The sequence below is a fragment of the Chanodichthys erythropterus genome, chromosome 13 (assembly GCF_024489055.1).
Source record: "Chanodichthys erythropterus isolate Z2021 chromosome 13, ASM2448905v1, whole genome shotgun sequence".
In the NCBI taxonomy this organism is placed as follows: Eukaryota; Metazoa; Chordata; class Actinopteri; order Cypriniformes; family Xenocyprididae; genus Chanodichthys; species Chanodichthys erythropterus.
The window spans coordinates 52026716-52053463 of NC_090233.1; the positions used below are offsets into that span (position 1 = coordinate 52026716).

The 26748-nt window shown below is 40.8% G+C and overlaps 1 protein-coding gene across 1 annotated transcript; it reads right to left on the reverse strand.

The window, feature by feature from the left end:
- Nucleotides 1-1390: 1390 nt before the first annotated feature.
- On the reverse strand, nucleotides 1391-22036 carry LOC137035018 (cytosolic phospholipase A2 gamma-like). Its single transcript, XM_067408263.1, has 13 exons — nucleotides 22011-22036; nucleotides 21712-21823; nucleotides 11540-11682; nucleotides 11255-11456; nucleotides 10093-10204; nucleotides 9878-10018; nucleotides 9653-9718; nucleotides 8652-8825; nucleotides 7510-7641; nucleotides 2112-2189; nucleotides 1893-2047; nucleotides 1639-1804; nucleotides 1391-1557 (listed from the first exon to the last, which is right to left on the reverse strand). The coding sequence occupies exons 1-13, from the start codon at nucleotides 22034-22036 to the stop codon at nucleotides 1391-1393; spliced, it is 1674 nt and encodes a 557-aa protein (XP_067264364.1).
- Between the last annotated feature and the right edge of the window lie 4712 nt (nucleotides 22037-26748).

A 26748-nucleotide genomic window follows, 5' to 3' on the forward strand; every position in this document is an offset into this window, starting at 1 on the left:
GGGTGTCATCTGCATAGCTGATTTAGATAATTTAATAATACTCAGTTATATATTTCTGTCCAAACAGTGAAGATTGAGCTCTGGCGCCCTCTTGTTTAACTTGTATCCTATTACACCTGAACAGCTTCCATAATTTGCAATTAATACTCATACTCGCTTTGAAGGTAAGGTTTTAATCGCGGATGCGGAGGGGATGCAGTGCGCAGCCACGGTGGGTCCGCAATCCACATTCGTTGCGGATCCGTCACTGCGCGAAAGTGGACGCCGATACGGTTCCGTTCTCGGATACGTTCCGGAAGCCACGATATCTCGCCGCGGAGTCCTTTTGCTGTGTGGGAGACTACACCACACCACTGGGGTAGTAGTGACGTCACACACAACAGCGATTTCAAACCACGTTTTTTCACTTCAGATTTAAGGAGAAAATACTTAGCAATGGTGTTGACTGATGAATTTGCACATGGTTTGTCTTAAAGCATATTAAAAACACCACATAGACATATAAACAACATTAAAATATTGGTTTTCACCACAGGGGTCTTTGATTGATTCAATTTGATTGTTTTCACAAATGGGCTGGTTTATACTGATTCTAAGGAATCAAATAGATGCATTTTTGAAAATATGATTTCTGAACTAAAATCAAATAGATGCATCTAGTTAATAAACCATGCCATTCATTCATTCATTCATTCATTCATTTTTTTTAGTGTATTGATTTATTTCTGGGTAATTAAATTATTACACTGCTTGTAAGGAAACCAAATCCTAACCCTTGTGGAATTAATAAGAAACCATTTTAAAAATACTGTAGGCCTATGTCCAAAATACTAAAGGGAAAGTAAAAATGATGAAACTCTGAATTGACCAGTCAGCATTCAGGACCATAACTCTGTTTTATTATAATCAGGATGCATGAAAAAAACATTAAAACATGCAGAAACATATTAAACAGAATTAAAATTAAAACCTCTGATAATCAAATGTCCTTTTGGAGAAAAAAAGCTGACAGAAAAAGAAATTAAACTGTTGTAAAATGACTGATATGCAGTGTTGGGGAAAGTTACTTCAGAAAGTATTGCGTTACCCCCATTACCCCCATTGCATTACTTAGTTACTTTTTAGGGAAAGTAATGTTACGTTACACACACTTACGATTACTCTCAACATGGCGATAGGAGAGGCATCAGTCAATAAATGTGAAAACAAAGTAACTTGCTTTACTGACTTGAAATACTCAGAGATTAAATTGTAAATTTAAAAGTAATGCGTTACTTTACTAGTTACTTGAAAAAAGTAATCTGATTACGTAACTCAAGTTACTTATAATGCGTTACCCCCAACACTGCTGATATGCAAATCAGTTTAGTCTATATTCAGATTTTACACATTAACGTTTGGATCCTTTTTGCCCAATGGCCGCACGGATCTGCTCCAGCAGTCTGTCTTTGTTGTTTATGATGTTTTTTCCAGTGACCTCCACAAGATCAGTGACCTTCTCAGCGCTGTAAGGAAGTTGAAAAGTCGTATATTTTTTCCTCCAGGCCTCAATTTTATCTGAAGAAACATGAACACACTTAAATCAGAACACAGTTGATATTTCAGTTTCATTCAGGACATTGTAAGACTTTAACTTGCCTCCACAGTTGACCACATTAAAGAGAGGGATGTGGATCACAGTTGGAGTGTTTTGGCCTTTGAACACATAGAAGTCCTTCGGTTTCTGTAAGTCCTCACTGGGAATGTTGACCTCAGGGAAAGGGATGTTTAGTTCCTTACACGTCTTGGCAGCTTCCTTCACCGTCTGCCATGGAAAAGCATCACAATTGCTCTTATAGCACTAACATTTTCTTATGACTGAAACTGTAGAGAATTAAATATGTGTATAATACCATGAAAGGATCACCCTCACTGAAATCCAGTGAAATGATGAGGTCGATGTCTCTCTCTTTTCTCAGCACTGAGAAGTAGGGTGAGTTGAGCAACAGTCCGGCATCTTCATAGTCTCTCGTCTCAGTTTCCTGAAGAATGGAGGGCACTGCTTCACCTGAGGGATCACAGCATTATTATATTATTCACACAGAATTTCCAGTCAGCAGGTCTGTTCTTACCTGTCATGTCGTGGAGGAAGTTATAATTCCTGCCCCAGACCCACAGATTCATGCAATTAATAATGCTCATCCAAGCATCTGTAAAACAAATGCACTCTTATTAATTCAGTTTTCAGGCCAAGTAAATCGTTCTTTTGTCCCTCTAGCGGTTGAAGCATAAAACTACAAGTTACTTACAGCAGAACATTGTTTTGATCGTTACGTGACGCGAGATGTGCTTCAGCTCCTGTACGGATGAATGTGATCAGTGCGAATGTCACTAACTAGGGCTGGGTATTGTTTACAAGCTGTTTTATGGACGTCTTTCTGAGGTTGAAACACTGATTGAGCGATTACACGAGACATGATATGGATTTCAATAAGTTGTACTGTATATTTGAACATACCTTCAGATGTTCATGCATGTTTATTTCACGCTGTAACTGGTATTAAAGCAGAGGAGAGGATGATCACATGCTTCTTCTCCAAAGTAAATCGCATGTTTGAGGGCTTAAACAAAAACTCATGAAACTTGGCACACGCGTCAGAAGTGGTGAAAATTTCCGTCTGTTATGGGTCGCAGCATTAGGCATGGCAAAATGGCTCGATAGCGCCATCTAACGTACAGCCCCTCTCGCTACATTTCACTAGGGTTTTGAAATTCGGTACACACATTTATCAGCCCAGTACCTACAAAAAATTCTCTTGGACCAAAATCCGAAACCAAACGGGAAGTCAGATATTTTGAATTAATTCACCGTTTTTTGCATTTTCCAGACGTTGTACTTTAACGAACTCCTCCTAGAGATTTAATCAGATCAATGTCGTTTTTGGTCAGTCTAATCAAAAGGCCTTTGTGACGTTAAATTGCGAAGATCTAGAGTTTTCACTGAAGGGCGTGTCCGTGGCGACCTGACAAAGTTTGATGTTTTCGCCATGAAAAAGGAAGTTGTTGTAACTCAGACAAACAATGTCGGATCTGCCCCAAACTGCACATGCTTTATTAGAGTCCTGACCTGAAGACATCTTCATAACAATATTCAGTTACAGTCATAGCGCCACCTGCAGGCAACAGGAAATGACATGTTTTACACTGTGATTAACTCTTCATAGAGATTTAACCAGATCAACATCAAATGTTTTCAGTCTAATCTCAAGACCTTAGCGATGATAAATATCAAAGATCTTGAGTTTTCGCTAAAAGGCGTCTCCGTGGCGGACTGACAAAGTCTGATGTTTTGCCATGAAAGAGGAAGCTGCTGTAACTCAGGCATACAATGTCCGATCTGCTCCAAACTTCACATGTGTGATAAGAGTCCTAGCCTAAAGACATCTATATGACAATATTCAGTTAGTCATAGCGCCACCTGCTGGCAACAGGAAATGGCATGCTTCACGATGTAATTCACTACCAGATACACATTTCATCATGCCACGAAGTACCAAACATGCTAGAGACACGTTAAATCATGCAACACTTGGCTGAGTGCTAATTTATGCGATTAACCCCCGAAAGAAACAGGAAGTTTTTGTAACTCAGGCATACAATGTCCGATCTGCTCCAAACTTCACATGTTCAATAAAAGTCCTGGCCTGAAGACATCAACATGGCAAAATTCAGTTACGCTCAATGCGCCACCTGTTGGCAGCAGGAAGTGTGGCATTTTGAAATGAGTTTGGCCATAATTCTCCTGTATTCACTCGCTTACATGCATGTCGCCCACTGTTCACTGTTTCCTAAGGCTAACGGGTGGCGGTGAGCCTGGGTGCGAGGGCCCTTTCATCGCTGCTTGCAGCTTTAATTATTTTTTGAATCTCATAATAAGATGGACGTCATTTGAAATCTGAGACTTTGCTTCATATCAAAAGTAAAAAAGCACAAAGATTACTGTGATTTATTGGATGGGAGGCACTACATATTCTGCTCATTCATCAACTGAAAACAGACTAGACTAATCGATTCTTGGGATTTAAGAATCCATATCGATTCATAAAAATGAGAATTGATTAAAATCGAGAAATCAATATTTTTTACCCAGCCCTATCACTAACAACATCAAAACTCCCCCAATAATGCAAGAAAGATGGAAAACATGTCTTATAAGTAAAACCAGCCTATAGCTGTTGTTTTGACTTGTTGAAATTGATTGTTTTAAAATAATGTTACAAGATTTTGGCAATGATTGCTATTTATATCAGATAACAGTGGAAACTATAACTTATGCTGCATGAGGTTGGACGAAATGAAATGTCCCACTTCAGACCTCAGTGAGTTCCAGTCACTCATACGTCACGTTCACATGTCGACCACATGACACAATGAGAGCATATTGTGTATTTGTGTTGATTATGGCAAAATAGAATAAAAATGACATAAAATCACTTTGAAAACTGCTGATGAAAAGCGAAAACGAAGGTAACATTACACAAACTTAATATCTAAGGTTAAAGTTTGTTTTTACGTTCATATTCATTGCAGTCAGGACATGCCGACATCTTGGAACTGACTCAAAATGACACATTTTGCTGAGGTCGGGGTTGATCGATGTACCCCGAGTTCACGCAAAATGGCTGACTTTGAGTGGCGTTCCAGACGTTATTTCCTAGAAGGAGGTGGGAAAAATCCAAAACATGATCTGTCTGGAACATAGCGCAAGTAAGGATATTTATAGGCAAATACTCAAAACTGGTTTAGAGATCGTTACCAGCATAAAGATTGTTTTCTGAAACAGCAAATGTACTTCTACGCTAATTATGTTGATTCTGGTTTTATTACGAGTTCTGACGCTTTCGCTTTTTGCCTGTAAAATTTTTTAGTTTCAATGTTCATTTGTCATGGATTCAAGCTATTACGACACCTTCCACTGCATATAGTAGCCTGAACTTCTTTCATTTATCTATAGATAGACATAAACACAGAAGTAAGCAGTTTCACGCAAAATCCATCCCAACAGCTGTCAAATAGGCTGATTATTATAGGTTTATGACAGTGATTTGGGGTAAGGCAAAAACTTGGTTTGACAGTTGGATTTGTAATATATTCCCTCGTTATTTACATTTTGTTAATTTTGACAGTGTAGTTTTGATTTTGAGTTCTTATCGAGAACAATGTTGGCTGTATAGACTTCCTGACTACATGTTTCATTACAGGATCAGAAAAGTATTTTGTTTTTTAAAGGTGCCCTAGAACACTTTTTCACAATATGTAATATAAGTCTAAAGCTGTGTCCGAAACCGCTCACTCGTTCACTCATTCACTAATCCCTATATAGTGTATGGCATTTGAGTGCACTATATCTGTATGGAGTGAACGAAATGAAGTGAATGAATTCGGACGCTGACGTATACACTGTGCGTCGGAGATATCTATCTCAGAAACGGCTCGACACGCAATAAAACTATTTTATCCTACATGTTATTTACATTATAAAACAATGTTAATAACGATAACAATCATAATGACTTCATTTTGTAATCATACATGCCTCTGTGCCAGCTTTGTAGTTTAATCGATTGTATATTTTATTTTTTTTGTCATGCTTAATGTGTTCATAATCATTTAATACTATAAAATACTGCAAACAAAAATAAACACATTAACAAGTGTACATAATTTCATGTATTTATCCTTTTTAATAAAGTTGTTAGAAACTCTCACGCTCACAGATTACGTGGTCTTTGAGCGCCCTCAGGCGACCGTTATGATTTGAATACGCTACCTATGATTAACGAATTTTTTTAAATCATCCACTAAATTATCATCTTTTAAAGTTTAATGAGTTAACAGTGCCACAAATTATTAAAACACATTGCTGTTAGTAAAACACATTAAATTGATTTAACGCCTACATAATATTTTAATAATAAAAATAATATTTTTATTAATATAATTTCATTTTTTAATTCATCTATATAATAATGTCCCCCTACATTTTAGTAGGTTTTATTCAAGTAGTGATTAAAAAAAAAAAAAAAGGTAAAAAAATTTGATTTTGGGAAATAGTGCTTCAGCAAGTGTACATGGAATGTACACTCGAAATCAGAGAGAATTGTGGGTATAAAGTAGTGAACGAATGTAGGGAATGAAGTCGTTAACTTTCACGTTCACAATTCGGACGCCACTACAAAATGGCCGACACCCGATATAGTGGACTATATAGTGGATAGGGAGCGGTTTCAGACACAGCTTAAGTGTCCCCTGAATGTGTCTGTGAAGCTCAAAATACCCCATAGATTTTTTATTATTCAATTTTTTTAACTGCCTATTTTGGGGCATAATTAAAAATGCGGCGTTTCTGTGCGTGTCCACTTTAAATGCTCGTGCTCCCTCCCCCCGAGCTTGCAACTCTATAATACATTGCATAAACAAAGTTCACATAGCTAATATAACCCTCAAAATGGATCTTTACAAAGTTTTTGTGATGCATGTAAGTAAAGTATTCATTTGGATGTTTACATTTGATTCTGAATGAGTTTGATGGTGCTCTGTGGCTAAAGCTAACATTACACACTGTTGGAGAGATTTAAAAAGAATGAATATGTGTTTATGAATTATACAAACTGCAAGTGTTTAAAAATGAAAATAGCGACGACTCTTGTCTCTGTGAATACAGTAATAAACGATGGTAACTTTAACCACATTTAAGTACATTAAGTACATTAGCAACATGCTAACGAAACATTTAGAAAGACAATTCACAAATATCACTAAAAATATCATGATATCATAGATCATGTCAGTTATTATTGCTCCATCTGCCATTTTGTCCTTGCTTGCTTACCTGCATAAAGTCTGTTGATTCAGCTGTGCTGCTCCAGACGTTAATACTGGCTTGTCTAATGCCTTGAACATGGGCTGGCATATGCAAAATTTGGGGGCGAACATATTAATGATCCTGACTGTTGCATCACAGTTGGTGTTATGCAACCAACCAATTATTTAACTACGCCGAGGTAAATTCAATTTTCAATTCTAGGGCACCTTTAATAGAACTAACTGGTTTTCAAAAGAACTAGAGGATAAAAAGTTATTTGATTCTTAAATATCTAAAATACTAAATGAACAGTGGTTTACATATCAATCTGGCTATAAAATGAAAAAAAAAATGCATATAAAATGATCATCCATTTGAACAAACAAACTAATAATGTGTTGCATATTTTTCAGTTGTACATAAATGAATCGGTTTTCTATAATAGTGCTAAAGTGTTTTTTTCTTAATTCCCAATAACCAGGTTGAAACAGGTTCTGACCTGTTTTATTCATGTGTGACTGACAAATATGCATCACATTTATTAGTTTATTTTAAAACAATGGATGGAAATTTTGGTAACACTAAAGTGTAAATCAATATCCCCACAACTCTAGAAAAGTGGTGTGGAGAATGGATGGATGAATATTAGAAACAGTTCAACCTACCAAATAGCCAGTAACCAATCCGACCACTCAAACTTTTGATTACATCCATGGTGTAACTCTTCATATTCAGTTTTTCTGCTTTTTTATCAATAATTCTCAGTCTTTCCAAAAGAATTTTGCCTCCAGAGAGGACTGTAAAAAGACCGGACATGTACATTAGTGAGTTCTTATTCTAGTATGTGTATCTTTGTGTGTGTGTGTGTGTGTGTGTGTGTGTGTTTGTTACATGGTTTGATTTTCATAATTGTTTTTAGATTTTGCCAAAAAGCAAAAATTGTAATGTTTTTTTTTTTTTTAATTACTTTTAATCACTTACAAATTACACATGCAGATATGATATGAAATATGGCCTTTTGCATTTTATACAGTAATTTAAAAAAAAAAAACAAAAAACAAAAAACGTTCTTCTCAAATCTAAAGGCCTGTTCACACCAAGGACGATAACTATTTTAGCATTCACATCGTCCAGACCAACACAACACAATATCATTCTGTTTATTAAAGGGCTAGTTAACCCAAAAACAAAAATTCTTGTTTTATGAATTTCATTATTCTGCTGAACACAAAAGATGATATTTTCAAGATTGTCTGTAACCAAACTGTTGATGGACCCCATTGACTCCTACTATTGAAGTCAATGTCCATCAAATATCTTCTTTTATGTACAAAAGAAAGAAACTAATCGAGTAAATTATGACAGAATTGTCATTTCTGGCTTTAAAGTAACCCATGTGAGTCCAACCTCAATTTTGAAAACGAAATGTAGCACTTTATTTACAAAATATTAATCTTTCTATTAATATTTTTATGTGAACTAACCCTTTAAGCACAAGCTGCAGTTTTGTCATCTGTCACTTTAAATGCTCGAGCTCTTTAAGCAGGATGGATTCTGATTGGCTGTCAATGTTTTCATTGTTCATCAGCTGGAAGAAATCATTCTGAAAGTGATTCCAATTATATTGTTTCTCTGCGCCGTTACAGTTGTGGTGTGGACTCTGCTATTCTTTTATATTTAGAGCGATTTTAGAACAATGTCTTTAACTTTATAGTTATCGTCCTTGGTGTGAATGGGCCTTAAAACTTTCATTAAGACGTGAACACAAGGCTGTGATGGACATACAGACCAATCAGTGGCTTGTTACCGTACAGTGTAGTTCTGATGGATTCATCAAGAGCAGAAGGATCTTTGCCAGTCAAAACCGAGATATTCATGTCCACGAGTTTCATGAGCACCTGGTAACACTTTTCTGTAGCTGCAGAGTTTGGATCTTGTTGTCTGAGCTCTGATATAGGGTGCAGTACCGCTTTGAATCCCGCTGTAAAGACTTTTTCCAACCCTGTTCCACTCTCTGTTGCCAGTGCTTCCTGACTCTTCTCATGCTGTTCTATAAAATTACAATTTTCAGCATCATTACTCCAGTCTTCAGCATCACATGATCCTTCAGAAATCATTCTAATATGCTGATTTGCTGCTTAAGAAACATTTCTTCTTATTATTATTATCATATTTTTGTTAAAATTGTTCAAAAGTTCGGGGTAAGATAAAAATGGATACTTTATTCAACAAAGATGCATTAAATTGGTCAAATGTGTCAGTATAGACATTTATAAATATTTCCATTTCAAATAAATGCTGTTCTTTTCAACTTTTTTCTATTCATCAAAAATCCTGAAAAAAAAGTATCATGATTTCCATAAAAATATATATAAAAGAAACTGTTTGATAATAATCAGAAATGTTTATTGAGCAGCAAATCATCATATTAGAATGATTTCTGAAGGATCATGTGACACTGAAGACTGGAGTAATGATGCTGAAAATTGATCAATAAATGACATTTTACTTAATATTCACAAAGAAAAAAATTTTAATTGTAAAAATATTTTAAATATTACGGTTTTAACTGTGTTTTGATCAAATAAGAGACTTATTTCAAAAACATCAAATCAGGGCTGTTAAATAGTTAAATGAAATTCATAAATAAAGCCTAAGAAACGCTTTACCCTTCCTCATTTCCTCAAATATTGTTTCCTTTTGTTGAAAGAAATCTGAAAAACAAAGCAAAAAACAAGTAAATAAAAAAAATCAAATGGATGGTAATGAAATAACTGTTAAATTGAAGCCGAATTCAGTCCTCAGAACCTTTTATCTTTTGCCAGAGTAGTTTCTTAATCTCCACTTCATCAGCTAAAGCGCTTCCACATAGAGCTGCAGAAAAACAGAGAATATCAGCAAACATATAAATAGTACATATTTTTATGCCATAAGCTAATAATACCTGAGATGTAGGTCAATGACATAAGTGTACAATGTACAATATAAGCTGATATTACAAATATTAAACTCCCCTTTAACAGAGTTTGTTACCTTGTAGGTACAGCATGTCAAATTCATCCTGCTGATTTTTCTTGGCGCCTTTGCAAAACTGACTGCCAAAGTTGGAGGCGTCCACAAACGCTCCAGTGAGAGAATAACCTGCTTCATGAGGAGTGATCTCAAACCAGGGGTCTGCAGACAGAAACATGTCTATATAACAGCTGAAACAAACACATTATCTCTCTCTCTTTCAGACAAACACAGACCTCCAATATTGCGCTGTTTGCACTTCTTGTCGATCACGGTGTAGATGGGAAACGGGACTTTACCATCTTTACTGTGCTGGCTCCACTGCTCTGTGAGTGTGTGTTCATCGATCTATAGAGAACACAGCATTTGCAGCTTCATGTTACTGTAGAGACCAGGGACAAACCAGCATATGCTGGTTAAGGTAGGTTTTAAAGCTGGTATGCTGGTTCAGGACCAGCTTAAACCAGCTCAAACCAGCATACCAGCTTCAAAACCTACCTTACCTTTTTTCAACAGATCACCAACAAAACAACAGTTCTCTTGCCTCAGAGCATCTTTACATTAATGCAGTGAGAGACTTTTACTGAGAAAATGCGCACATTTCATCACTTCATTCATGCTTGAGATAAAGAAATATGACCGTTGAAGAACAAAAGTAATTTAGGAGATTTTACTTTTCACGTAAGTTTTATCTCTGATTGGTTAAAATGAGTGAATATGCTTTACACTGTCTGTATTTTCAGATATAGTTGATATAAGCCAAATTTTATGAACAAATGACTCTTATGAACCGGTTCTTTTCACTGAGTCAAAAACACACAACTGAACCTGTCTAGCCTGATTTACATACAAATCACTCTTATGAAACTGTTCTTTGTAGTGACTCAAAAACACACAGAGGGAGCAACATGTGCATAGACCAATTCATGAACAAATGACTCTTATGAACCGGTTCTTTTTATTGAGTCAAAACACAGCGCAATCTGTGTAGCCCGATTCAGTGGACCGCCTTTGAATCACTGAATCAAAATCTGATCATTAAGTAAACTGCAAGATATCAATAACTTGTTCTCTGTAAAAAAATCATACTTTGCCCTGAGTAGGTTTGAGAAATTATTATTATTATTTTTACACAACCCCTGAAGAACTGACTGTGGTCACGCCATCTATGCGTCTACATGTAGGTGTTTAGTGTTGGTAGATTTTAACATTTTAAAATTTATAAAAAAAATAAATAAATAAAATCAAACTGTTTACTGCAATCTTCAAATATGTCAGGTCATAAATCCACAGGAAATATGAATTATTGCTTGCTTTGGTGTCACTCCTCATAGTCCTCGTGCCATCCTAAATAATTTCCTAGATCTGTCCCGGGTCAGGAATAGGCTATTTACAGACCTCTTTCACAAATGTTGTGATGACCATCACTGCCCAGACGTCAGTCAGACTGAAGTAGTCTTTCCCATAGTAATATTTCTTGAGTTTGTCAAATGCTTCTTTCCAGCTGACTTTAGGACCGCTGAGTCTCTGGATGATCTTTTCTTTCACAGTCTCTAGTTTGGTGGACCAGTCTGGTTCCTGATATACTGAGGCCATACACCTTCAGAGGAACAACATATGCTGTCAATTTTGGCATTCAACCCATGTCTCTGTGTGTATGTGTGTGTGTCTCACTGTTCATACCAGGTGGATCCAGAGACTCCGCTCAGATAAAGGATGGAGTCCAAAAGCCCTGTTTTCTGGAGCTGAACCAGGGATCCCAGCAATCCCACCATGGCTCTTTCTCCTCCTCCAGAACCCAGTAAGGCAATGTTTGGCACCTCATTCTGAAACACACACACCATTCAAAGCATTATATTATCCACCTTATTTTTAAAGTAAGAGCCCAGCTAACAGGGATCATTCTCAGAACTTTAGCGAACGTTCTGGCAAGGTTCTCTGAAAGTTATGAGCAAACATTCCTCAATAACGTTAATAGAATGTTCATTCAATGTTTTCTGGTCTTTATGTTCTCAAAATGTTAGCATAAAAAGGTTATTTGTACATCGTTCATGGAGCATTATTTATTTTCTAAAATGTTTAATTAGATGTTCGACTAACATTTTTAAATGTTACTACACAGTAAAATCCCCAGAGTTAAATCAACTCTGCTCAGAGTACATATGGTCCCTCTATATATAGTATTAAAGTAACACTGAAGTAGAGTTAAAGTTAATGTGATAATTAAGCAATTAATAAGGCTGTGACTGAATTCAGTTGTAGTTCTTGTGTTTTCTCTTTTCTTCAGAGAAACACAAGATGATGAGTTGCAGGTGGCAGTGATTAGTATTTGGGTAATTGAGTGTGCTGGGATTGGTGGATGGTGGAACCTGACGTGTCTGTGACAGTACCCCCCCTCCCACGACCCGCTCCTGAGGGCCGAGGACCCTGGCATCGTGGTGGTCTTCCTCTTTTGTGCGGGGCAGGTCTGTTGGGATGATTGGTGTGGAAAGCTTGGAGAAGATTGTGATCGAGGATGTCATTTCTAGGGACCCAAGAGCGCTCCTCGGGACCGTAGCCTTCCCAGTCCACTAGATACTCTAGCTGACCACCACGACGCCCGGAGTCCAGTATATCACAAACCTCGTAGGCTGCATCATTGTTCAGGATGAGTGGAAGGGGGGGCTCAGCGGCTGCCACGTCAGGTTCTGTGGAGAGAGGAACAGAGGGGTGGTGAGGTTTTAACAGGGAAACATGGAATGTGGGGTGAATCCGGTATTGTGAAGGAAGTTGGAGTTGATACGTGACTGGATTGATCTGTCTGGTGATGGTGAATGGGCCAATGAATCTGGGACTCAGCTTTTTGCAGGGCAGACGCAGTCTGATGTCCCAGGTTGACAGCCAGACCTTCTGTCCCAGTTAGTTGGAGGGAGTGTGGGAGCGACGAAGGTCCGCTGTCATCCTGCGTCTGTGCAGGGCTCGCTGCAGTTGGTGGTGAGCTGAGTCCCAAACCCTCTTGCTCTCCCGGAACCAGTAGTCGACCGCTGGAACGTTGAATGGTTCCCTGCCCCAGGGGAACAGCGGGGGTTGGTATGGAATGGAGTGAGTCTGGTGGTTGGTTGACGTAGGGACTTCTGTGCGTACTCGGCCCAACCCAAGTACTGGTTCCAGGAGTCCTGGTGGCCGTGGCAGAAGGTACGCAGGAAGCGGATGATCTCCTGAATCTTCCTCTCCATCTGCCCGTTCAACTGAGGATGGTATCCGGATGAAAGACTGACGGTCACACCCAGGAGTAATAGGAAAGCCTTCCATGCACAAGAGATGAATTGGGGTCCTCTGTTTGAGAAGATGTCTTCGGGAATACCATAGTATCGGAATACGTGATTAAACATGAGTTCTGCCGTTTCCGTAGCGGTAGGTAGACCTCTCAGGGGAATCAGACAACAGGATTTGGAAAAGCGGTCTACTACTACCAGGATGCATGTGTGGCCATCAGAAGCTGAGAGGTCCGTAATGAAGTCCACTCCCAGGTGTGACCAGGGTCGCTCAGGAACGGGCAGAGGATTAAGCTTGCCGGCTGGAAGATGGCCAGGGCTCTTTGAGATGGCGCACTCCCTGCAGCCCTGCATGTACCTTCCGTCCTTGTGATGTACTGCAAGCCTTGGGGACAACCCGGCGGAGCGTTGGTGGAGGCATTGGAGGAGGGTAAGGTCTCTTCTGACCATGAGATGGGACTCACAAAGATGGATTCGGGGAGAATAGTTTCAGGTTCTTCGTTCTTTTCATCAGGAGTGTGGAGACGGGGCAAGGCATCTGCCTTTATATTTTTGGAGCCAGGATGATAGGAGATCGAGAAGTCAAATCGGGAGAAAAACATGGCCCAGCGTGCTTGACGGGGATTAAGTCTCTTTGCAGCTCTCAGGTGTAAAACCATATAAGTTTTTATGGTCAGTTAAGACCAGGACGGAGTGTATAGTTCCCTCCAACCAATGCCTCCATTCCTCAAAGGCAAGCTTGACGGCCAGGAGCTCGTGGTCGTCGATGTCGTAGTTGACCTCCGTCGGGTTGAGCTTGTGGGAGAAGAAGGCGCATGGATGGAGTCTACTTGGCGTCCCCTGCTGCTGAGATAGTACCGCTCCCACTTCTGTGGTGGAGGCGTCCACCTCTATGACGAAGGGCAGGTCTGGATTTGGGTGGACGAGGAGGGGAGTGGTGGTGAAGGCTTTCTTGAGGGCTTTGAAGGCGTTGGTGGCTTCTTGGGTCCAGGACAGAGACTTGGGCTGGTTGCGGAGTAAATTGGTGAGTGAATGGACAATTGAGCTGTAATTCTTTATGAAACGGCGGTAGAAGTTAGCGAAGCCAAGGAAGTGCTGGAGTTCTTTGATGGTGGATGGTGTGGGCCAGGACTAGATAGCTTCCACCTTCCCCTCGTTCATCAGGATGCCACTGTGATCAATGAGGTAACCAAGGAAGAGAATGGAGGGTTGGTGGAATGAACATTTTTCAGCTTTCAGGAAGAGATGGAACTGTCGTAAGCATTGGAGGACCTCCGCAACGTGGTGGCGCTGTTCAGCCAAGCTCCGGGAGTAGATGAGGATGTCATATATGTAGACCAGGACGAATCTATGGAGAAACTCCCGGAGCACCTCATGTATGAAGTCCTGGAATACGGAGGGGGCGTTGACCAGGCCATACGGCATAACCAGATATTGATAATAGCTGATGGGCATGACGAAGGCGATCTTCCACTCGTCCCCCTTGCGTATACGGATGAGGTTGTACGCGCTGCAGAGGTCCAGCTTGGTGAACACAGTGGCACCACGGAGATGTTCTAGGGCAGCTGGGACGAGAGGAAGGGGATACCGGAACTTGACAGTGATCTTGTTCAGTGCACGATAATCAATACAGGGCCGCAAGCCTCCGTCCTTTTTCGCCACGAAGAAGAAACTCGAAGCAGCAGGGGAAGTAGACGGGCGGATGTAACCTTGATTGAGTGCCTCTTTGATGTATTCCTCCATGGCCTTCTCCTGGTAAATCCTTCCCCTGGGCACTGGCTCACCCAGTAACAGATCGATGGCACAGTGCCATGGCCGGTGTGGAGGCAGCGTGGAGGCAGCTTGGAGGCTCTTTGTGGGCAGAAGATGTCACTGAAGGGGGTGTAACAGGATGGAATATCCAGTGAACGTTTCTTAACAGGACTTTCAATGGAGGTAGTACAGATGGAGATGCCATTGGCACGAGGAGACTTGGAGACAGGAAACTCGGAGAAACAATTGGAGAAACAGTTTTCGCCCCACTTCAGGATTTCGCCCGTGCACCAGGAGATGGTAGGATTGTGCTGCTCTAGCCACGGGCGCCCTAAGACCACGTCAGAGGTGGATTCCTCCAGAACCAGCAGGTGTATTTCTTCCACATGTAATATTCCAACACGCAACTGAAGGGGACCCACGCAACGACTGACCTTCCTTCGGCTCAGGGGTTTGCCAGTGATGGAGTGGACTTGGTAGATGGTCGGAGAGGGCATGATTTTGAGCTGGAGCTGTCTACAGAGGGAGCCGGAGATGAAATTTGCTGCTGACCCTGAATAGAGGAGCGCCACCACTGGAACAGATACATCAGCAGCAGTAAGGTTTACAACAGCAGTGAGTGGTTTCATCTTCTTAATGGAGGGAATGATAGCACTCACCATGGGACGAGGAGGACGGATGGGGCATGGGGCATGCGGATTCAAGGTCAGCCTTCGTTGACGCTCAGTGGAAGAGAGTCGGGACGTATCCACTTGCAGGGGTTCGTTGGCTGGTTCTGGAGGACTGATGGGTTTGAATCGACGGAGGAGGGTGTTGGGAAGTGACTGGCCCTGGTGTTATCCTATACACGACTGCATACGAGAGCCCATGTGGATGGACAGCTGGATGAAGCGTCCGAGGCCAATGGAATCCTCATATGCAGCGAGATGCAAACGCACTCTATGTTCCAGACTTTGACGACAGGAGGTGATGAGAGCTTAACGTGAAGTACAGATGAATGGAGTAATGCAGAATGGTAATACTGTCCTTCTTGTTATCGTAGGAGTGAAGAGCTTGAATGACACTGGAGAGTATGGATGCAGGAGACTGGGAACACTCACAAACAGATGGAGAAGCACACGAGGAATACAGGAGACACTGGAGACAGGTAAGTAGATCGTCTGAAGTCCTTAAGGTAAGCATACAGGTTAATATGATGCAAACGAGACCGGACAAAGTGTGTGTGTGAGTGTAGGCTTCTTATAGTGCTGGTGGTTGCGTTGATGATGAGTTGAATGTGGCAGTGATTAGTATTCGGGTGATTAAGTGCGCTGGGATTGGTGGATGGTGGAACCTGACGTGTCTGGGACATATGTACTCTGAGCAGAGTTGATTTAAATCTGGAGATTTTGTTGTGTACTTGTTTGAGTATGTTCGGATATTGTTCAAAAGTTATGTTTCAATAATGTTTGCATAGCCAAGATAAAATGTTTGTGAAACATTAAAAAAAAAAAAAAAAAAAAAAAAAAAAACTTGTCTTAAACATTAAACATAACATTTTCTGAGTGTAGACCACACATTTTTTGGTCCTGAGACTTCCACAGAAGATATATATATACTGTTAAAAAAAATATTTAGATCAATTCTATATCTTTTTGGAATCACATGGAATTTGCTGCTTTTTATTGTTTGCATTAAGAAGTGAAAAGAAAATAACTGTTTAAAAAATGAACTTAATTTTCATAAAGAAATTTACAGTGTTTTTTCTGTAGGATAGTAATGGAAAATGTGTAATGGTCAGGAATTTGTTGACAGCATTGAAGTGTAGTTAAAATCTTTGTACGTTTCATTGTTATCAGAAGGTGTGAAAGTGATGAACATCACCTTGTAATCAATGCTATTAAAGGATTAGTTCACTTTCAAATGAAAATTACCCCAAGATTTACTCACCCTCAAGCCATCTTAGGTGTACGTGACTTTCTTCTTTCTAATGAACACAATCTGAGTTATACTGATAAATATCCTGACGCATCCAAGCTTTATAATGGCAGTGAACAAGGTCCATGTGTCACGGTTCATGGGTTCACTGATTCATTCTTGCTCTGTCTGTGTGTGAGTTTGTGTGGTGTTTGGGTGCTGTCAGTGTCAGCTAGTCATTAGCGCCGCTTGATGATGACTAATGAGGCTGATCAGTAACATGTGTGTCTCGTTATCTGTTCTATATGTAGTCGTGTGTTTGCTGTGTTTCTTTGTCAGATTGTTCCAGTGTTCATGTTGTGGTCTCGTGTTCCCAGCAGTTTTCCCATTGTCTCCTGTTTCCTGTGAGTTTGTTCAGTTCAAGTGAGGATTCTCATCAGCCTTGTTTCTCTGGACTGTTGTCTGCTAGTGTGGTTTCTCTTCCAGCCGTGTTTCTCGAGACTACCATTTGCCAGTGTGAATTCTAGCCTGCTGCTGTCTTGTTACCACCCACAGCCTGTTTCTTGCATATATCTGACCATCTTGCCCTGTTACTATGGCTTTTAATAAACTGTTAACACTTGCTATTGGATCCAGTGTTTATTTCCTGACATAACGATCTGACCAACTATGGATTCAGTGAGTGCTGCTTTCTAATAGCAACGCCCGTTTTGATTGCCAGGAGGAGCAGATCATGGCAATGGGACGTGCTGTGCAGGCTTTGGTGGCGCAGGTCTCTGAATTGACCACACAATTACAGCAACTTTGAACTGACTATGCCCACACTCCCACTGTGCCGAGCCCACCATCCGCGGTTCCGCCTGGTGACCACTCTGCTCGACCCATGGAGCCTTGATTGCCAGCCCTCATGGTTTATTCTGGGGAGCCACAATTATACCGGTCCTTTCTGGCTAAATGTTCCTTGTTTTTTGCTCTCCAGCCGTCATCATTTCCCACAGAGGAGTCGAAAGTGGCATTTATGATAACATTGTTATCAGGACGAGCAGCGCAGTGGGGAATGGCTGTTTGGGAGCAAGGTCATCCGTGATGTGCATAATTTCAGTCTTTCAATGCGGAGCTCAAGAAGGTGTTTGATCGCTCGGTCTCTGGGAGAGAGGCGGCATGAGTTTTGGTGGACCTCCGTCAAGGAGAGCGAACAGTTATGTACTATTCCATCGAATTCCAAACTCTGGCGGCAGAATGCAACAGGAACGCGGAGGCACAGTGGGATATTTTTCTGCATGGGCTGGCCGACCGTATCCAGAATGAGATCTACGCGATGGATTTGCCGACTACACTAGATGGATTGATTGATCTGCCGATCCGGGTGGATACGGGGCTGCAGCATCGAGATCAACGTGCTCATAACAGTCGGATGGCTGCTGTGGAGAGGGATTATTCCAGCGCGGCTGTTGATACGGTCAGCCCCTCGTTCGATCCTGAGCCCATGCAGATGGGCAGAGCTCGGTTATCTCGGGAGGAGAGGGAGTGACGCCGAGTTCAGGGACTTTGTCTCTAGTGTGGTTCTGCAGGACATTTCGCTGTTAAGTGTCCAGTTAAAGACAAGGCCCGTCAGTAGGTGTGAGGTTACTGGTGGGTGGCATTGCCTTCAAGAAATCCTCTCTTGCTGCGACTCTCCTCCCAGTAAGACTGCAGTGACTGGTGGTAGTTATCGGTGTGAAGCTCTCGTGGACTCTGGTGATGAGGGAAATTTTATGGACTTCAACATTCCTGTGAAGTTACTGGCTCATCCGATATCCGTCAAAGGTAGACAGCCACTGTCGTCTATCACTCAGGGCTGGTGAGTCTCACTACATCAGGCAACCACACGGAGAGAATTATGTTCTATCTCACTGACACAGCCTTGGTTCCAGTGGTACTGGGGCATCCATGGCTAACACTCCATAACCCTCACGTTAATCGGAGTCAGAGAATGGTCTTGGCGTGGGATAAAAAATGTCATGCGTCTTGTTTGGTGTCTGCTTGTTCTCCTGTTTCTTGTTCTTTGTTGCAGGATGAGTCAGTGAACCTGTCTAACGTGCACGAAGAGTATCTCAACCTGAAGGGAGTGTTCGGTAAGTCCTGGGCTGCTTTTCTTCCTCCGCATTGTCCCTATGACTGTGCTATAGATTTATTACCAGGTACGTCTCCACCTAAGGGCTGGTTATACTCGCTTTCTGCTCCAGAAAGGGAGGCCATGGAGAAATATATTTCTGATTCTCTGGCAGCCGGGCTCATCCGTCCTTCCTCCTCTCCCGCTGGGGCAGGATTTATTTTGTGGGGAAGAAGGATGGTTCCCTGCGACCGTGTATTGATTACCAAGGGCTGAACAACATCACGGTAAAGAACACCTATCCCTTGCCGTCGATGTCTTCAGCCTTCGAGTGGTTGCAGGGAGCGTCCATCTTCACTAAATTGCATTTACGCAATGCCTATCATGTGGTCCACATAAGAGAGGGGGATGAGTGGAAAACCGTGTTTAATATCCCCAGGGGGCACTTTGAATACATTGTTATGCCCGTCGGGCTATCCAACTCCCCTGTGGTTTTCCAAGTGCTTGTTAGTGACGTGCTGAGAGACATGGTCGATCAATTCATATATGTCTACCTAGACAACATATTGATATTTTCCTCTTCTCTCCAGGAACATGTTCAGCACATCAGGCTGGTGCTCCAAAGGCTGATAAGGTGGAGAAGTGCACGTTCCATGCACAGTCGGTTCCGTTTTTGGGATACATCATCTCATCCGAGGGAATGCACATTGATCCCGATAAGGTTAGAGCTGTGGTGGATTGGGCAACCCAAGATTCCCGCAAGGCCTTGCTGAGGTTTCTGGAGTTTGCCAATTTCTACCAGCATTTTATTCGCAACTACAGCCAACTAGCCATTCCTCTAACCGCTTTGACATCCACCAAAGTGATGTTCAGGTGGTCTAGTGCAGATGAAGCTGCATTTACCAACCTCAAGAGCCGCTTTGTTTCAGTTCCTATTCTCATTGCCCCTGATCCTACATGTCAGTTTGTGGTGGAGGTCGATGCTTCAGAGGTGGGGGTAGGCGTGGTTCTCTCCCAGCGCTTTTCCTCAGACGACAAGATGCACCCTTGCGCGTTTTCTTCTCATAGAGTGTCGTCCTCTGAATGTAACTATGACATTGGTAACAGAGAGTTGCTGGCAGTCAAGTTAGCATTGTAAGAGTGGCGTCATTGGTTAGAGGGTTTGGGGGTACCCTTTGTTGTCTGGGCCGACCATAAGAATCTCAAGTACATCAGATCTGCCAAACGACTCAACTCCAGGCAGGCTCGGTGGGCACTTTTTTCGGTCGTTTTGATTTTTCCCTTTCATACCATCCGGGGTCCAAGAACATCAAACCCGATGCCTTTTCTCACATTTTTGACCGTCTACTCTTGAGTGCATTATACCTGAGAGACTGGTTGTCTCCTCGCTCGTATGGGAGATCAAGTTGAAGGTCCGCACGGCCTTAGAAGGGGTAACGCTTCCGTCCGGTTGCCCACCGAGTCGTTTATTTGTGCCGGAGGGGTTACGGTCTGACATCATTCGGTGGGGTCATTGTCCCAACGTGGCATGTCATCCAAGAGTGAATCTTACCAGTTTTCTAGTTTGACAGTGATTTTGATGGCACTCCATGGCCCGTGACATCCGAGATTTTGCTTTGGCCTGCTCAGTTTGTGCTTGGTTTAAGACTTCCAACCGTAATCCAGAGGGGTTACTTCACCAGCTGTCTGTCCCTTTGAGACCCTGGTCCCACATTGCGCTCGATTTTGTCACTGCCCTTCCACCATCCCAGGGCAACACAGTCGTTTTGACTGTAGTGGACTGGTTCTCGAAGGTGGCCCATTTCATTCCCTTGATCACATCTTTCGCATTCATGGCCTCCCAATGGATGTGGCTTCTGACAGGGGGCCCCAATTTGTATCCAAATTTTGGAGAGAGTTTTGTCATTTGCTGGGTGCGAGTGTCAGTCTGTCTTCTGGTTTTCATCCTCAGAGCAACGGCCAAACTGAGTGGGCCAACCAGGACCTTGAGCGAGTGTTGCGATGTTTGGTATCACAGAATCCTTCCTCCTGGAGCCAGAAACTCTCATGGGTTGAGTACGCACATAACTCGTTACCAGTGTCATCGACAGGCCTTTCTCCGTTTGAGTGTAGCTTACCAGCCACCTGTGTTTCCTAGTCTGGATTCCGAAGTCGTGGTCCCCTCTGCTCACGCCTTCGTCCAGAGGTGCCGTCTCACTTGGAGAAGAGCCCGCGAGACTCTCCTCCGAGTGGGAGCGTGCACTAAGGCTCAGGCTGATCGCCACCGGTCGAAGCCTCCTGTCTACGTCGTGGATCAAAAAGTGTGGCTTTCTTCTAAGTATATTCCTCTCTGCTCCGTTTGTAATAAATTAGCTCCCAAATTCATCGGCCTGTTTACTGTCACTAAGATTCAGTGGCAGTCCGCCTGAAACTTCCTCCTGCATACAGGAGAATTCACCCCGCCTTTCATTTCTCTAAAGCCTGTTTTTCATTCCACCATTAATCCGCCTGCTCCTGTGCATGATGGATGGATGTGAATGGAGACACTTTCTTCAGCTCATACTTGTTGATCCCGCTCACTGCCATTATAAAGCTAGGATGCGTCAGGATATTCATTAATATATCTGTGATTGTGTTCTTCAGAAAGAAGAAAGTTATATACACCTAAGATGGCTTGAGGGTGATTAAATCTTGGGGTAATTTTCATTTGAAAGTGAACTAATCCTTTAATGCTGATGCATCATTGTTGACTAAGAAGTGTTTTAGTGGTTGCTTGCTAAGAATGGCATAGTTCAAGAAACTGATGTGACGTGATGTTCATCGGCCACAGCACCATTCACAGGTCATCTCAGGTATATGAAATATAAAATAAGAAGCTTTACCTGACTGCAGTCTATCTGAAGCTTCTTCAGGCTTTGTAGAACAGATTTTCTCCTTCCGTCTATAAACTCTGCTTCATTCTTATTCAGAGAGGGTTCGATTCGCACCTCACCACTGCAGCGACAGACAGAACAGTCCTGAATTTAACTTATTTGATATTTAGATATTGAATATTATAGATTTCAATGCAATTAAGTCTGCAGTTTATTTTAAACAGTTATTCTCAGTTAGACTTTAATTGTGTAAGCAATAGTACAAAACTTATTTTAATGCTTCCATGATTCTGAGCAGGATTACACACCATTCCTGGGGTTTGGATGCACTCATCTGTAAAACAATAGAGTCCACATGCATATTTTTCAGACGTCATGCAAATTTGCATCCTTATAGTTTTTATTCACACATAAAACGTAATGATCAAATTAGCATCACTGTAAAAAAAGTTTTTTTTAGCTGTATAAGTCTTTTTAACTTAAATTAAACTGACTTAAAGTTTCTATCAAACATACAGTTATTTATAGAATATTCAAAGAACATTACACAGATTTTCATGTATAGAAAATTGAAAACTTTGTCATTGAAATACGAATCCCACAAATCGTTTTAGCCTATAATGCCATTAAACCTTTTAACTGCCTTGCTATTGCTGAAACAACATTTATACTTACTATTCCTGTAAATCCTGAGTATTCACCAGCAACACCACAGCACCTGTTACCTTGACATCTAGACAGAATGCTCTTTATATGGCTCTGAAACCACACTGCAAGTCCAGACATAATCATGAGGGTGAGGTTAAGAATCGTAGATCTTATTGAACATGTTTATATAAGGCTCTTTTTTACAGAGAAAAGGCAGAAGACTTCATACATGGAGGAACTCTCGTGATATTGTCTGAGAAAGTGAGTGCAATTGATCTCAGACTAACAGATAAAGTGTCTTTTGCTGATCAACGTCTATTCAGACTTCCTTGTAATAAACACGACAAAATAAACAATTAATTAATTGACTATTTCCCCATTCAATTTCCACCTATTTCAACCACAAATGATGTTAAAACAAAATTACTTTGTATATTAAACAGAATATTGAAACAAAATGAAATATGGCTTTGTATATTGAACAGAACTATGATTATGTTACAATCACATTGTTAGTCGGTGTGACTTTTTATAGTACACCTTTTAACCCTAGGATTATTCAGGTAGGGTAAGGTTGGTCAAATCTAGCCTAAACCATAAAGTCCTTCAGGGATGACGTAGTCTTGTGGTTGTTCTTTATTGAGACTCAGTTTGTAGTTACAAATATAAAGTGTCATGGAAGGCAATCGTAACAATAAAAATACTTTGGTTACAATACAAAGCAGTTGATGCAAAATACAACTTAAAGCTAAAAAGCTCTATAAGCTTTTATCCAGCAATATTGGAGATGCAGTTTAGCATCCCTGGTTAGGGCATCAGGTGTTGTTCAACACTTAATGCAGACAGCATCTGAGGAGGCCTTTTACTCCTCAGACTTTTATACAACTTTTTGAGAAATTGCAACTTAATCGATTGATCAACGCCTTGTATAATCTAATCTTTCAGTTGTAGGCGTATCAGTCTCTGTATCTCTTGCTTACTAAGCCTGATGTCCTTCCTCTTGGCTTACGCTGTTGTCTTCTTCTAGCACTCTTCCTCTTCTTCACTGAAATCTTCATCTGGATCACCTCCGCCTGAGGTTGCAACATGCTCTCTTCATCCTTATTGTTAAACTTTGTTGTTGGTTACATACATCAAACTCAAAAACTTAACTTTCACAACTGTTGCTTAGTCATCTCATCTTATAACAAACAAAGGAAGTATTGCAGTTACTTAATTTCATAATCATTCAGGCATTCAAGCATATATGGCCTTAACTTAAAAGCAAAAAAGCAAGCAAATAACAGCACTGAAATGGGTAAATAGCAATATCAATCTCAATATCCAAAACGACGTGTTCAGCATCAACCAATACTGAGCCGGCGTTCTGATATAGAACCCGGAAGAGCTGGGGCCCGTTTCAGAAAGGAGGATAAGTGAAAAGTGAGTATGTTAACCCTGAAATGAGAGAAACTCTGGGTTTTCCGTTTCAGAATGAGCATGTCAAACCCAAGAAAGCAGGTTAAATCAAGCCTGTTTCTGAAAGAGAGGTAACTTATACTCAGAGTCAGTTACCATGGTAACTTACTCTGTGAACCTAACCTGGTCGAGAGCAGGTTTTCTTTGGTAAACCCAGAGTTTTCTTCGGTCTCCTTCCCCTTTTTAAAGTGCAAGTGATGTTTAAATAGTTCACTCATTCATTCACACTGCAAAAATGCTTTTCATACTAAGTATTTTTTATCCTATTTCAAGTACAAATATCTAAAAATTCTAAATCAAGATGGATTTTGCATATATGAAAATGATATAAGATATTTAGTCTTGTTTCCTGGGGGATCTAAATTAAGTGCATTTTACTTAAGTAAAATTATCAATATCCGCCAGTGTGGTAATAAAAATAATCTTAATGCAAACGGAAAACAAGATTATTCGGAGTGTCTATTACTAAGTACAAATTTACAGTAGCTCCGCCCCCCAATGTCAGACCAAGTTAAAATTAATGTACGCTCTTGTGGCTGCAGTGGTGTAGACAGTAATGTGTCAGAAGCGGAGAATTAACTTGTCATGCGATTGACTGGTTTCTTATTATTGCATGCTGTTAAATTTTTATTTTTTTTCTTGTTTTTTTGCATGTGGGATACCATGAAAATGAATATTACTTCAATAACTTACCATTCTACCAGTTTTCACCTTTGATATTATAACAGTGATGAGAATTAAACTTGCATTGACTCAGAAGTACTCAGACTCGATGACACTGGTAACATCTGGATCAACATGCACATTCCCAAATTTCTATATATCCTAATTATTATTAATATGTAATTAATTTTTCCAGGAACTCATTGCTTCTACCTTCAATTAAATTGCTAACAATGACTGTAAATTAATTGCCTAAATTATTAAATTATTAGCTAAATGCATTCTCTAAATTGTAATGTTGACATTCTCTGTAAAGCTGCTTTGAAACGATATGTATTGTGAAAAGCGCTATGCAAATAAATGTGAATTGAATTGAAGTATCCAGATGTCGTTTTGTCGCGTGCTGATGCCATGGTGAATCGTAATATCGGAGCTCCATTGATGATGGCTTTTCATAGTCGTGGTGCACGCGCTTAACTCAGAGTCAACCTACTCAGAGTCGATTGAACTAACTCAATTCAGCTGTTCTGAACTGAAATTTCAGAGTTTCCCATCTCAGAGTAATTCAGCTCAGAGTTCAAGTTTCAACTCAGAGTTGGTTGAACCTCTTTATTGAAACGGGCCTCTGCACTGTTACTATCTCAACAGCATAGGAGACTGACAGGGAAGAGAAGAAATTACTGAATAAAGTCGTTATTTTTTTTTTTTTTTTTTTTGTTTAGGCGCACAAAAAGTATTCTTGTCGCTTCATGAAATTTGTTATGATATTGCTGTCTATAGGGAGGTCAGAAACTTCTCGGACATGTGTTCCAAAGATGAACGAAGGTCTTACGGGTGTGGAATGACATGAGTTTAAGTTTATTTATTTTTAAAGCACCTTTAAAACAGCCACAGGACTGACCAAAGTGCTGTACATGATTGAGATAAATAAAAACAACAGTAATACAATACAACTAATAATAGAAACATAACAAAAGCAAAGATTAAAGACTAAAAATAAAGCAAATACGTTTTGTTGGGGAGTTTTGTGTCCCTAAGGCTACGTTTACACATGGGCAGCTATTTTCATAAACGGACATTTCAACCTCTCCAGTTTCAAAAATAACATTGTGCACACATGTCAGTTTTCAGAAAAGTTTTCATTTACACATACTCGTGTATGTATGACGGTCAAGAGTGAAACAAGCAGTTCAAGCCCACGTAAGCCAATCAGAATCCCAAAAAAAATCCCGAATTCCTCTTGAAGTGATTTGAAGTTGTTGCAAAATTGTTGATTTCTGAGCACTCATTCGTCTCTGCTCCTCAACATAATGGAGCAGCTGTATTTGCAAATGCAAACACACGAGAAGAGTTTGCACCAACATAAATGCGACTGCTACTCTAAACGCTTCCATGATCACATGTAAACATAGGTCGCACTTTTGACATAGGTGCGAGCTCTGGCGTATACTGTGACGTTGGCTGCCTAAACACCCGTTTGTCTCAGTTTACATGCAAACGTGCAAACGTTGATTTTCAAAATCTCCACTCTGGCCGGAGTTTTTAAAAAGACTCGTTTTCAGAGGCGAATTCTCCGTTTGCGTGTAAATCAAGGGTGCAAACGAAGGGAAATGTCTCTGTTTTTCAAAATAACCATGTACGTGTAAACGGGGCCTAAGCTGCAGCCTCAAAACAAGTGTCACACCCCTCTATAGCTCATTCATTTCCCTATTAGCCCCAAGCTCCACCCAACCAATCTCAAGCCAATTAGGACTCCCTCAGGCTTTATCAGCTGCACCTGTGCCAACAGCTTTCCCTTTTGTTGCATGTTGTTGTACGGTGCAGAGGACCGATACTTCCTCCTTTCTTTTTCCTGCATGTGCGTAATTGGCTATATAAGTGCTTTTGTTGATATTTAGAGATTATTTGGTTTGACTTAAGTTCGGCCTAAATGTGTTCATTTCAGGCTTGTTATTTTTCCTCATGTTTTGTTTATATTCCTTGATTACCTTGAATTCAATGGAGTATTTGTAGTTGCCTTGTAACTGATTTACCATTGGTAAACTAAAACTCTGTATTTCTCTGTTTCTCTATCACACGCTCGCATACAGACACATGCACATATACACACAATACCTTTTGTGTGTGCAAACTCCTATACCTGAGTGACTAGACTGGACTTGTTCTTACCGACAGCCCCACTGGCTTCAGTATTGAGCACAGTGTTCAGCCGTCAAAGAAAAGACTGGTTTAAAAACAACACGCTTGAAAAAAGAGAAACACAACAATGGACTGCGA